Source organism: Lepidothrix coronata, unplaced genomic scaffold, assembly GCF_001604755.1.
Source record: "Lepidothrix coronata isolate B3197 unplaced genomic scaffold, Lepidothrix_coronata-1.0 Scaffold249, whole genome shotgun sequence".
NCBI lineage: Eukaryota > Metazoa > Chordata > Aves > Passeriformes > Pipridae > Lepidothrix > Lepidothrix coronata.
In genome coordinates, this window is record NW_016690429.1 from 711824 (window position 1) to 725576 (window position 13753).

The 13753-nt window shown below is 45.9% G+C and overlaps 1 protein-coding gene across 4 annotated transcripts in view; it reads left to right on the forward strand.

Annotated features, from left to right (window-relative positions):
• The first annotated feature begins 1350 nt into the window (after positions 1–1350).
• MITF (melanogenesis associated transcription factor) overlaps positions 1351–13753 on the forward strand; it is a 104182-nt gene continuing 91779 nt past the window's right edge. Inside the window, exons 1-2 of one of the 4 annotated variants that reach the window (XM_017835142.1) lie at positions 1351–1366; positions 1668–1788. In XM_017835142.1, coding sequence (XP_017690631.1) covers positions 1685–1788 — 104 coding nt within the window. In that variant the 5' untranslated portion in view covers positions 1351–1366; positions 1668–1684. Of the gene's footprint in view, positions 1367–1621; positions 1789–9251; positions 9392–13753 lie in introns of those variants that run through there. The other 3 variants (XM_017835145.1, XM_017835143.1, XM_017835144.1) reach the window with 3 other exon arrangements.

Here is a 13753-nt window from a genome sequence, read left to right on the forward strand (position 1 = left end):
AGGCCAAACAGGATCATTTAATAAGTCCTGAGTGGGGACCCTCCAGGGTCTTTGAACCCCAGAAGGGACCAACCCCATCACTCACAGGGCTGAGCAGGCACAGGGCATCTCTGATCCTTGACGCCATCCAAACTCCTCTGTGATGAGACCTCCTTGCCACCCTCCTGCCCAGCCCTCCCTCCTCAGCTCTCTCTGGGACTTTCATCTGTGTGGGTACAATGGTGTGTGGCAGAGGCTCTTCCCACCCCTGTGTTCTGAGATTATCTGCTCTTAGTATCCTAACCATGCCAGGAGCCGATCTGGAAGATGAGGTGGCATTAAAATATTTCTGCTGCTAATAACTGAAGCCCAGTTGGCTTCAAATGTTCCATTTTACTGCACCTTTCTTTGCAATGTTTATGAGCTTTAGACTATTTATAAAGACAGATAAAGTTCAAAGGAGGCCTTTTAGAGCTGTTGGTTCTCGTGCTGGGAACTTAATTGGAAAAGTGCAAAGTCCTGGGACTCAAAGCCCATTGCTTTTGTACCTGGCATAGAAAGTTACCATAAATGTCCCACGCTGTCATCAGTTGATCTCTGCTGTTGGCACTCAAACCTGTCACACCCTCCCCTGCCTGAGTTACTCCACTCCCCTCTGACTGAAACCCTGGCAAGGCTGATTCCTGAGTCTGCAGCCGTATGGGAATGTTGTTTGCAGCTGGACACCTGCTGCCTGTGAGACCCTGTGCCAGATGTTCCCAAGGGGAGATGAAGAGCCCTTTGTGCTGGTCCCTTCCAGTACCTGAAGGGAGTCTAGAGTAAAGATGGGAGAGGGAGTTTTTACAAGAGCAATGTAGTGACAAGACCAGGGATCCCTCTGTAAAGGGAAATGAGGCCATCTCTGTGTGTGTTTCCCTCCCTTGTGGTCTGTTAGGGACCTGCTGTCCATCCCAGTGCTGGAAAGTCAATGCTCTCCCACGCCTTGAGCATCAAGCTAAAAGAGAGTAGGTTTAGATTGGATATTAGGAGGAAGTTCTTTTCTGTGAGGGTGGTAAGGCACTGGAAGAGGTTGCCCAGAGGAGTTATGGATGCCCCATCCTTTGAAGTGTTTAAGGCCGGGTTGGATGGAGTTCTGAGTTATCTGGTCTAGTGGGAGGGTGCACCCATGGCAGGGGGCGGAACGAGATGGTCTTTAAAGTCCCTTCCAACTCAAACCGTTCTGTCAATCTATGCTTGTAGGGGACACCCGCAGCTCTGTGCGGAGGGAGAGTCCCCGCTCGCCGCCGCCGGGGGTGTGCGGGGCAGCGTGACGTCACGCGCGGCACCTCTGCCGTCAGAGCCGCGTGACGTCAGGGCGGGGGCGGGGCGGGCAGGGAGGGGGCGGCAGGTGGCGCCCGGCCGGGATGGGATGGGATGGGATGGGATGGGATGGACGGGGCGGGCCGCGCTCCCCGCGCTCCCGGCTGACAGCGGCGGCCCCGGCGCGGCCCTGCCCTCCCGGGCGGCGCGGCGGGAGTTGTAGTGCGCGGCGGGCGGAGGCGGCCGGGCCGGCCCCGGGGCGGACTACAAGTCCCAGGCGGGGCGGGCGGCGGCGCTGTGTGTGAGCGGGGCCGAGCCGAGCGGGGCGGGCGGCGCGGCGGGGCTCGCTCGGCGCCGCGGCCGTAACCTCCCGTCTCTCCCTCTCGCAGCGGCGGCGGCGGCGACGATGCAGGCGGAGTCGGGGATCGTGCCGGACTTCGAGGTGGGCGAGGAGTTCCACGAGGAGCCCAAGACGTACTACGAGCTGAAGAGCCAGCCCCTCAAGAGCAGGTGGGGCGGCGGGGCCGGAGCGGGGCGGCGGGTGCCCGCCGAGCATCCCCGCGGGCGCTGCTGCGCAGCGGGGCGGCCGGGAGCGCTCCTGCCATAATAGCGGCGTTGTTGGCGGAGGGCGGGCCGGGCCCGCGTTATGTAAAGGGCATTGTTGGCCGTGCGGGCCCGGCTGTCCCCGGGGCAGCCCCCGCCGGCCGCACCTGCCCCCGGTGAGCGCCGCGGCCGAGACCCCCCGGGCGGGGCCAGCGCGGAGCTGCGAGGGGGTTGCGAGGGCTTGTGGCATCTCAGGTTGTTCTTGGTGGGCTTTTTTCTTATTTTTTTTCTTCCCCCTCCTCCTTTTTTTTTTTTTTCCTCCCCTGACTTTGAGAGTAGGTTTGTTACTTGCAATTGCTTGGGGATTGGAAACTTTTGGTAGGTAGGTCACTTTCTTCCTAGAGTGGTTTTTTTTTTTTTCGCCGCGATAGACCCTGTTTGCTTATCTGGAGCGGCTGCGTCGCGTAGATATGGTCTGTAAAGGGAAATGAGGCGGTTTCTGTGTGTGTTTCTCTCCCTTGTGGGCTGTTAGGGACCCGCTGTCCGTCCTAGTGCTGGAAAAAGAAAGTCAGTGCTCTCCCGCGCCCTGAACATCAACCTTGTCAGCGATGGCACGTTTCTCCCTCCTCTTTTTTCATTCAACGAACCTTCCATTTCACCTCAGTGCTCTCCTCTGCTGAATATAAGGTCATTGCTGAAAGTGTATTGTGTTTGTAATCACGTCTGTTGTTAGCCTGTCTCTATATTCATATTTTGAACACTGCTCTTTGTACCTCCGTGTGCAGTTGAAAAATGAATAAGAAGATAAATATTGAAAAAAAAATTGTGCTGGAATGACTTTAGGTTGTACTGTCTGTCAGACTCACTTCAAAGTAAATACGAGAATTTTTGATGATCCTCTGAATGTTTTAGAAACACTGAAAGTCTTGTAGTAAAAGATGTTAAAAATTCTCTCGCTGTCACAAGGGCTGGAAATCTGGGGCCACCTCCTGTGGCCTGTCTTCACAGCAACCCTGCCTCACACTGAAGGTATGGTACTGCTGAGGAATGTTGCAGGTAGTGGTGATATACAGGCTAAGGGGCCATCCAGCCAAACCAAAGTTGCCAGAACTCCTTTGCTCTGCAAGGTTATGCAGGGAAGTTGCCATTTTCAAGGTAATTAGCTGGGGGCCAGGCTAACGTGCAGAGAAGGGTTCATCAGCAGTGGTGGGTGGCAGCTGGGAGACCCACAGGGCTTTGGGTTCAGTGCCTGTGTTGCCAGTGGAGTGCAGCAGTCATGACAACTGTGCTGTGGTCCAGGAGCCCTGTTTGCACCAGCTGCAGGTTCTAACTGGTGTGCAGGAGTTCTCCCTTTATGGTTGTCCACTTTGTAGTCAGCAGTTTGTCTGTGCTTTCCTGGTGTGAGCAGTGGAGCATAGAAAGCAAGTCTGCATTGGAGCTTAGATGGCAGGTCTGCATTTGACCTTGCACAGATGTTGCAACTGCTTTTAATTCCTATGACTTGGTGCTCTGGGACCTGAATGTATGACTGTGTTGTTCTCTTCTCTCAGGGGGATGTCAATAAACTCTGTAATGAAACACTGGAGTATTTGGCTGTCTTGTAAATGTTGTCACTTAAAATTTCCCTATACTGAATTTCCCTATACTGAATTTCCCTGGTACATCCTTATTTGATACTCCTGCAGAGCCAGCACTGCCCACCCTTTGGGTTTAAGGGGACCCCTGTGTCTGTCATCCTCACAGCCTGCTGGTGCCTCAGGCCAACATCTGTCCTGATGTTGGGTAGGGGGAGTGACCAGCTTGCCCCCCTCTGCTTCGTGTCCCTCCACACGTACCCACTTCTATGAGAAGAGGGAGCCCTGAGGGTGGAATACTAATCCATGGTTTTTCTGGCAGACAGTGTACTGACATGTTAACCTCAGCATGGAGCCTGCCCAGCTCACGTACAGCTCTTACCTCAAGGTAGAGTCTCAGTTGTCTTCCTGGTCTTGTGGGAGATGAAGATGCAAAGGAGTCAAGGGCCCTGCTGGGTCCGTATAAACCTGTCCCTGCAGCCAGGCTGATAAAGCTTGATGATAACAGGAGGCAGAAGTTGCTCACAAACCTGTTTGCTTCATGATCATATCTGAGAGGACTTCTGTAGTCCTTCAGCTTTGCTGAGGCCTGAAACCAGTCTGACTGATGATTATCGAGGGTATCAAGCATCACGCTGCTGCTTTCTCTTGTGGATGTAAATCAGGAGTAATTGCAGAGCAGTGAGTAGAATAGCAGCAGGTCAGCGTGGTGTAGTTGTGGGACTGTGGCCGTGGGAATTGCTTTCTTACCCTCTCCACAGCCTGGCTCTGGAAAGGTGGCTGGGGAGCAAGTAAGCCAGAGGCAAGAGCTGATGTTAGGAGCTGAGTCTAAACAGCAATCTGCTCTTTTCCCTGGTGAGAACTGCTGATTTCCTAGCAACATTCAGGGCTTTCTCTGATCTTGTAACTATAAGAGGTGAGAAGCACCCTTGGCTTACCATAGCAGCTGAAATTGTGAGTACAGAGAAAATCCATCCCACTTAGAAACAGGTAAGAATGTCAGTGCTTTGAACCAAGAAAAAACATTTTTGTTGCCCAGTTTAACTCAGCCCTGCTGATATTGTTGTCCTTCACTCAGTGAAACTCTCCTATTCGCTTTCTCCCAGATTGCTTGTTTTCCAATACATGACATCCAGTTAAATGTTTCTCCTCTCCAGTGTGCCCTCACAGTTACTCCATCCCTATTTCATAATTCGAGTCTGCAATCCAAAGCCACAAGGGGTCCAATAATAAAAGGTTTTTGCAGTAAATACTGTACTAACTCGGGCCAAGCCACAATTGAGTGCTAGAGGCCAAGTTAAAATGTAAGCCCAGCAAAAGCTTTAATCACAGGGGATGGAAGGAATACATGGGGCTGAGATAGATCAGTTCCACCCGTATTTCCCAAACCCCTACAACTCATCAGAAGTTGGCTCCTTGGGCAAAGCCCTACCTACATTCAAGGGTTCTCTGGAATTTGCCATGGTTGAATCTCTTTGAAAACTGAGATGATGTTTCAGTTGCTTTGGTTTCTCCAGAGTCACTTTTCACTGTGGGAAGAAACTGGACTTTAAGACTAGCCAGTAAGACAATGAGATCTGTTTTTTTCCCCTCATATTCATACTTTATTCCTCTCCTGCCGTATTCACAAGAGATAATAGTTTTAATCTATAAGTACCTACACTTAAATATGTATGTGTTTGTGTAATGAACAAGCAAATAAGATTTCTTTCCTGGTACAAGCAATGTACAATGAAATCGATGGAGTTTTATTACCAAAAGTAAACACAGATACTGACATGTCTGCACGCAGTCAGCAGGGTGCTGGAGGCTTAAATTACATCTGTCATATTGCTAATGTAGATTCTTTAAATCATTTGACTTACTGTAGGGATGTTTTGGGTATCATACTGGTATCTGGAGATGAAGACTGTACAGCCTGCCTCTGCACAGGGCAATCTGAACTAACCCAGGTGCGCCAAATGCAGCAAAAAAATTCTATATTCGATTGATTTTTCTCTGTATTTTTTTGTTCTCTGCAATGTGTGCCCACTTGGATTGTCTGTGAGACCTCGCCAGCAAATTATTGTTGATTGTTGTAATTTACTGCCTTGCTCTTAATAAAGCCTGCAGGTAAATTACTGCTATTTGTGCCCTTTTCTGTTGCCTGTATTTTCAGACTGGTTAAAAAGCACCCAAATGATGTAGTTACTGAAGTATTTTTAGTGGAAAAAATACTAGGAAATGCATTTAATTTGCATGATAGTTTCTTAGGCAGCTTATTTTTGTTTTATGAGCAATGGCATTGAGATGTAGAGTTTGTCATTGTTAAAGCAGTGATGTCTTTATAAAATTCTCATCATTCCTACTGTCCAAAGACCTTTTTTTTCTTGCAAACCTTCAATATTTTACTTATATCAGCCAGTGCCTTATCTCTATCCATTTAGAATCCTCTATAAAGCACTCCTTTTTGGTTTTTTCCTCTTTTCTAGTGCTGTGCTAAACACTGAAGTCTTGATTTAGTTAAAACTTCCCTTTTAATACACAGTGATTATTGAGGAAATAATAATTTCACCAAAGAGGCACACATTTTTGAAACGTGGGCTTACTCTGGAGCCAAAGAGGATTCTTCTAAAGTGCCTTAGTGCCTTAGCCTGCAGATGATCAAATTTAATTTTGTAAATGAACTTTGCAGCGTGATTGAATTTGAACTTGATTACATTAGGCTTAACATTGAGTTTGTGCCTATTGGAGGTAGTCTTTTCATATTACTGCTATTTATGGATCTTATTCAAGTGTTTTATATTCTGGTTGGGTTCTGCAATGCAGTTTGTTCAAGCTACTGCTTATATCTGTTCCAGTTGTGCAAGAAGTGGAAAATATCCTTTATTTAGAACAGGTCACATGTTCTTGCATCCAGGAACCGCGTCTCAGTGTGATTAAAAAAAAAATAAAAATGTATCTTGGAGGAACAGATTTAAAAAGTTCCTGAAATATTTTTCCGTCTGTTACAGAGGAACATTACGTATTTTAAACTGAAAGGTAATAATAGCTGAGCTTAAAGTGCTACGTAGGCTAGCACTGCCTGAAATCAGTGGTAAAAGTCTTAGCCAACGTCAGTGAGAGTAGAGCTAAGCCAAAAGTATGTCTCTGAAATCTCTCCGGTAACATTTTTGTGAGTGAGTCAATAATTCCATGTTTATTCTGCACCTCAAATTCGCTTCACTGGGAAGGAAACCCTCGCCACATCTTTTTGTACTTTTTTATTTCTGAAAACAGTCTTAAAAGAAAAGGCTGCAATTGGAGTGTCGATTGTATAAACATGTGGAGACAATAAGTGGTATTTCCGTATGTTTCTTTACACAGGGAGCTGGTGCTGCTCCATGTCTGTAGCAGAGCATTTTCCATGGTGAGAGATCCTGGGTGACCTTTTCTCTCCTGCAAAACTCTCACTCTGTTATTTGCAGTAGGCCTTTGCTATTTAGCAAGGAAACAGAAATAGCCCATGAAATTCAGTTCAGCATTTGCTTTGATACGAACTATTGAGCGTCACCTTTTTGCTTCCCTGGCCTGCTTTCCTCGGGAGGGTTTTGTTTGGCTGCCAAGCTGATCAGAGAGGGCACAGATATTTTGAGGCCGAGCTGACTGCACTGACTGTGCATCTTTTAGCAAGCACATGTGTTTTCTTTTTATTTATCAGACTGCTGGCTGCGTTAGTTGTGTGTAAGTACATATGCGCTCTGCTTGAAATAAATCCATACCTTTCTGGTGAGCAGGAGGCTTCCCTATCCTGTTATTGATTTACAGAATCCAGGTGATAATTTGAATCAATATATTCTGTCTCTTAAATGGCTGAAAATAAGACTGTGCAGCCCTGTTGATGGATAGCTGGGCTGCCCCTGGTACTGCTCATTTCCCCACCTGTGGTGGAGGTAATTTCACAAGCTGCTGGTCTAGAATTTTTGGGGCTGCTGTGAACTTACCCATTGTCATTAACAAGTTATTGCAGAGCCTTTTTTGCACTGTGTATGCTTTTTTTTGGCACTTAGGGCAATGCACCAGAGGTCCTTCCCAGCACGGTGGTAGGCAGCATGACTAATTCCTGCTGTACGGTTTGGTCGGGATCTAGAAGAAAACTGGGAAGCGGGAGCAGAGGAGACTTGCAGATGTGCTGTTTTACAAACAAATTCAGCCTCTTACCACGTTCTATGATTAAAAGTTTAATGGGAAAAAATCTGTACAACTGCTTAAAAATGAGGGTACAGGAGACACCCGTTCTGACACTTAACTATGCAGTCCTCCTGTTTCTAGATTTGCTTTCCAAAGCAACATACTTTAAGACTTTGAAAATGAAACAGAAGGAGTAATTTTCTGTTTACTTTTCTGCTAAAAAAGTTGAAATTGTGTGTTGGCTTTTAATTGTCTTCCGAGAACGATCTGCTCTTTTGGTGTTGAGAACAAAATGAGAGTCCAACTTCCATTAAACTGGTCAGGCTCTTGGCCATTATTGTCTGTCTTGTTCTATTTTGGATTCAAAAAGTTTTTGAAATGTACTGACTGTGATGTTTTTGTTTGGGGAAAAATACACTGTCTTTATAATTTTTTGCTGGAATGAAGACAACATGATTAAGCAGCATAGCATAGCAGATTTTGCTGGACAGTTAACTGTTGCATCACTATCATATCATATTAGAACTGTGATTTTTCTTTTTTTTTTTTTAAAATTTTCTCTAGTTAAACAGTAACAGCACAACTAGTGGCTTGTTTGTAGTTTTACACTTCATTTCATACTGGGGAAAAAAACAGCACGGGGAAAGGGAATATTGTTACATATTCATGATATAACAATGCAACTGCTTCGTCTGCAACAGCTGTTGCAGAACTGAAGCTGCTTTGAGTGTCAAGATTGAAATACTCAGGCTCACTGGAACCTAAGTCTTGAAAGATCAAGCCTGTTCTCCAGCCCATGTGCAAGGTAGAAGTTCCATGCTGTTTTCAGTGTTAGGCACCCCAAGGATCTGCTCTCTGTGGGTAGGCACTTGCAGTTTTGGATGCCTTTTGAAAGGCTCTGTCCCAGTATCTTTGCCCAGAATTTCAATTTGTGACTTGCATAGGCCCCAGTCGTTGATGTCTGTGGGCTTCACCAGAGAATAAGTGTTTCACAGAGGTCATTGTAGTGTCCAAGTGCAAGAGGATAGTGTATCACTGGTACAAGCACAAAAATGGTGAAAATTGCTAAGGAAGGCTTGCAGTACAACTTCTAGCTAATACTTCAACCTCTAATAGTGCCTTTGGATCGAGCTCATTTTTTCTGGTAACATCTCTGCTGCAAGGGCTGCTGTAATGTTTGTGTTAGCAGCTTTCTGCCAAGCATGCAAGCCAGGGGCTGGTGGTTTTTAGCTTTTTTTCTTCAGTGGTGATTATGTAGAAACGCTCTGTAGGCTCCCCCCACCCTGACCTGCTGCTCGCAGCTGCTGCATGGACTGGACTGGCAGGTTGAAGGGCAAAAATGTGTTCCTGTGATATATAATTACTTCTTCTAGCATGAGCCAACAGAGTTGCTTGCTGTGATGATTGTTACGTATACTGCTATGTAAAACAGAATGCAAGTGTAATGTAGGGTTCGGGCTAGTATTTTAATGTTGTAATTAACAGCCTCTAACAGTAAACAAGTTTTTTTTTTTTTTTTTTAAATCAGTTCCCATGAAGATTATTCCTTTACAATGCAGGCAGACATACATCTGCAGATGTGGAGTTTATGAATTCTGTGTTGCTTGCAGAAATGAGCATTGAGAACAGCCAAATGCCTTTTTTTCAGACCCTTTTTCTCTCGCTCTAGAACACCACAGGTACGGTGTCAGGTGGCTGGAGACCAGTCCTGCAGTTGGTATTTCATAGGGACATTACGGCTGAGGGAAGCAGCTGCACTGGAGACGATGCAGCTGTTCCCACCTCTGGGAAGAACTGGATTCATCCTTCTTAACCGCTCCCCCAAAAACGGTGATCTAGAGGCACAGGTACGTTGCACCTCTGTTTGTGCTGCTCTTCTGACACAAAGTGGGCACAGACCCACCTGGACCTTCTGTTCAGGCTGGTGTGGCTGGGTGGAGCATGCTGGGGGTCTGCTCTTCTCAGACCATCTTGTGAGACTGATTGTGAAGAGACCACTGAAGTTTTGGAGGGTTGGAAGGACATTTGTATCTGTTCAAACCTACAAAAGCCATCTTTGCATGCAAGGATTATGTGCCTGGTTTGGCCTACTGTTGCATTAAAGAGTTTATTTGTGGTGAATTCTGAGGAAATTCAGGTGAATATATTAGTATTTTGGGTTCCTGAAAAGATGTTGATCATCTTTGAGGTATTTAGGTGCTGGAAGCTTGCCAAGTTTAATGTGTTTAAAGCAGCACTATGATAACATAATATATAGCCTGTAACCCAAATGCTGAGACACTGCTTCTCTTCTTTGCAAGTATGTGACAACACAAACTGCAGAATGAATGGGGGAAACCTCAAAGGGCAGAGACTTTGGGATCTGGAGATCTGAGAAAAGTAGTAGGAAGTGGGAACAACTGGATTGTCCCAAATGAAGGATGCTTGGTAGAATGGAGATGGGAACATTCAATGATTGTTACTAACCTTACTGCCAGGCATCCTGTGGTAACATGTAAACACATGAAGAAAATAGGAATTAGTGTGATCCTTTCTGGAGGAGAAGCAGCTAGCTAGAAAACTTGGAATTGGAGGTAAATCGGTTGGGAACTGTTTCAGGGTGAGAAGATGGGACCAGACTTTGGAAGCTGTCAGATGGGGAGAGATTGGGAATGTGGGCAACAGGGACATGTGGTCCTGGAGCTTAACTGGGAGGTTGGAATAATGTCATAGAGATGGAAAAGGATCATTGAGATATCTGAGTGGGAGAGCCTGGCTGAGCATGTTTTGTGCACATTTACTATTTCCTTTCAAGATTCTTTGGGCTTTATCTAAATAAAGTATTGTATAAAGTATGACTTTGGAAATGCTTTTTCTGGATGTGTCTCTGCATGATAATATGCAGCTGTAAAGCCAAATTAGGAATACAAACTCCTTCTATAATGTTTGTGAACTTCAGCCTGGATAAATAACAGTTGCAACCTGAGAGAATGAAATCAGAATAATATTGACATGTGTACACTTGCAGGAGGGAATGATCTTACAGAAAAGCAAAGGGAAAAAAACTCCTATGGGCTGTTCATTGAAAGCTGGAAGGAGTTCAGGGGGGTGTGGGTCTCTTGCATTGTGTCCCCTGGGATGCCATTAACTGCTGTGTTTGGGTTTCTGCTCTATCTAGCAGGCTTTCTTTTATTTGTACCAAATATTTACAATTCTATCCAAGCTCAGGCAGCTAAAGGCACATCCCAGATGTCAGTCTGTCCAGCGAAGCCACAGGCATGGCTCAGAAGAGTTGCTGAGACCATTTATTTATTTACTGCTGTTGTAACACGAAGGTTGCTATCTGATAAATAATTATTCCACCCTTGGAGAAGGTACATTGTAAATCTGTTAAGCTGCTCCTTTGTTTGTTGGGCTTGTGCATAATGAGTTTGGAATTTAAGATTAGTAGTGTGCTGTGCAAACTGCTCATTTCGTGACCTCATCCCCCGCTCGGCTCGCCTGCCTGTCCACCTGTCACATCCTGTTGGACACTTAGGGCTGTATTCATTAGGGGAGCTTTGGGTTTAGCGTTGCATCATCTCATTTTTATGTGTTCTGCTGCCTAGTGGAATTTAAAAAATAAAGCAAACATGAGGTGGTTGTCTGGGTTCCATGAGGGAAAGGTGGATTCAGAGAAGGCTTGTGAGCACCGGCCTGTGGAGTGGGGGATTGGCTGAGTCAGGCAGGGAAGGGTGCAAGAGGCTGGTGTTGGTGCCAAACGCTGTCCCTTGAAGATTTGGTTGTTGGTTCTAGGTGAGCTGTTGCTAAACCCTCCTCAGAGTGACGTGCCCAAGGCAGGTGTGCTCTTACAGAAATGAGGAAGAGCAGGTAGTGTGACATCCCCCTACCCCAGCTTAATCCACTCAGCGCATAGAAGTTTGGAGTTCCAATCCTGACTGTGGCTCAAGACACAGGATTGAAAGTGCCCACCATCCTTTGGAGTGCCCAAACCAATAAACTTCTTTGAGGTGTCTTTTTTGCTGAAGCCACTCCGTTTTGCCTTGTATAGTATTGATTGAGCCTGATAGGGGCAGGAGTGACTTGGTGTAACACAAGGGAGTGAGTATTTGCATGGGATGGTTCTCACCCTCCTCCAGAAAATAGCTCCTTGTACAAAGTGGAACAGCTCTACCAGGAGGCAAGTAAGATGTGCTCAGAAATTAGGTAGTTTTCAGCTCCATCTGTTTCTCAAAAATTAGTTTTCCAAATCTCTGTAGTTGAGGTCACAGCATGAAATATGGGGACCTGCTTGAAATAAGAGTGGTGATATTTGGGGCAGAGATGGTTGGATGAAGGGAGGAAGTCTTTAGAGTTCTGGGAACCAGAGAGTCCTGAACTGTTGCAGGAAGGCACGGAATTTGAAGAGTGATAGGAACTCTCATGGCCAAAAGGCCTCTGAGAGTGGTGTATGTTGGTGAGGAAGCTTCAGACAAAGGTGGATATTAAGAGTGACGACAAGTATATATTATTTCTTAGGAATGCTTAAATTTTTAGGAATGTGAAATCATTTATGGTACAGCAAGAGAAGCTTGAATCTGTGTAGAAGTGAGTTACAAAGGAGTAATGTGAGTAAGGCAGGGGATGAAATAAGATTACGTCTGTATCATAAACTTGTTTTTTGATTTAGCTTGTTGCATAATTTACAGTTTCAATCTAATTGCAAAACTATTCTGCAAGTGATAATTTGGTTCCCAGCTAATGCAGCTTTTGATGCTGCACAAAGCTGTGCTGTAGGAGCTGTGAGCCCTGAAGATGCTGTGGACCACCAAGGACTTTGTGATTTTTGAGTGTGTTGAGTAATGTAGAAAATCCTGAAATGGATCTGCCTGTTTGAGGTTCTCAAAGGTCGTGAAGCTGCCCCTGCAACAAAAACAGGGCTGGATGGAAGGGGCCTGGTGCTGCTGCACATTTGCAGAGCCAAGGAGGGTCTTGGAACCTTTTTGGTATTTCCCAAGGGAATCAACCTCCTTACAGCATCTGGGAGAGATTCCTCTGAGCAGGCAGTAATTGTTCTCTTTCCAAAGGAGTCCTTGTTCACGGAGGAGGGTTAATTATCCCTCACTTAGCCTTACTAATGAAGGTGCTTCTGAGAGTTGTGCTGGGGTACCACGATCTCCACAGGACAAAACTTCCCTCCTCTGTGTGTTCAGTGGTCTCTTGCTCTGATCTGGCAGGTGTGTTCTTGGCTCTCAGTGGGGATCTTTAGGTACTTGCTCTTTGAAAATGTTGACCATTTGAGCTTTTTCCTTGCAGCACCACTTGAGACTATAAATAGACCTGCAGAGGAACAGGTCCAGTGATCCTGTGTTCCCGAATGCTGTGCCGAGCGTCGCGCTGGGCACCAGCTCTGTGAAAGGAGGCAGGTGAGAAAACGTGGCTCTTACAGTGAGCTGGAGCACCTTGATGGTGGCTTCATCAGCAGGTGATCCCTCCATTTTCATACCCAGAGCTTCTTCTGGGCAGCTATTTTGGGTAGGCACAGAGACAGGGACACATGGACGCTGACAGGTCCTGCTCTCTGCAAGGACTGCAAGTGGTGCAACGTTCAGCAGGGCCTGGCAATGGTCTTGTCTCTGCCCTCCTGGCTGGATGATGAGGGAAACCAGTAGCACCACGTGGAAAAACATTAATGACCTACAGAAGAAATGCTTTAGTGATTTCTTACAGTTTAAGAAACTCAGTTTAAGTTCTGGGTTTGCTCACTTGCCTGTTTTCTCCTATTGTTTTTGAGGTGTACTCTGGGCTCCAGGTTTATGTGGCTATTAGTATCCTCCCCTGCCAGGGTATAACTCCTGTCCCGTTGCTATGAAGCATTTTAGTGAGATGCCATGAGATGCCATGGAAAAAGGATGAATCCATCTGTAACTGGAGAGATATTTTTTTTCATGGCTCATCTTTTGCTGATCTTTCTGATCAGTTTTCTGATTCTGCTGGTGGTGGATTTGAATGATTTCAGATGTTGTCATATTATTGTGTGATGCTTGTTTCCCATCTGTAATTTAGTTCCTTTGCATTGAGATTTATTAAATAGCACAGCATAGAAAATTGCAGTATCTGTCCTTGTCTCTTTTCAGTGGGTTCGTGTTTTGTGGCAAGGACTTTCACAGCTCTTGAAATTCTAAATCTCTAATCACTGTTTAATCTAAGACAGTTTCCCCTGTATTTAAAGAGCCACAGAATCAGGCTAT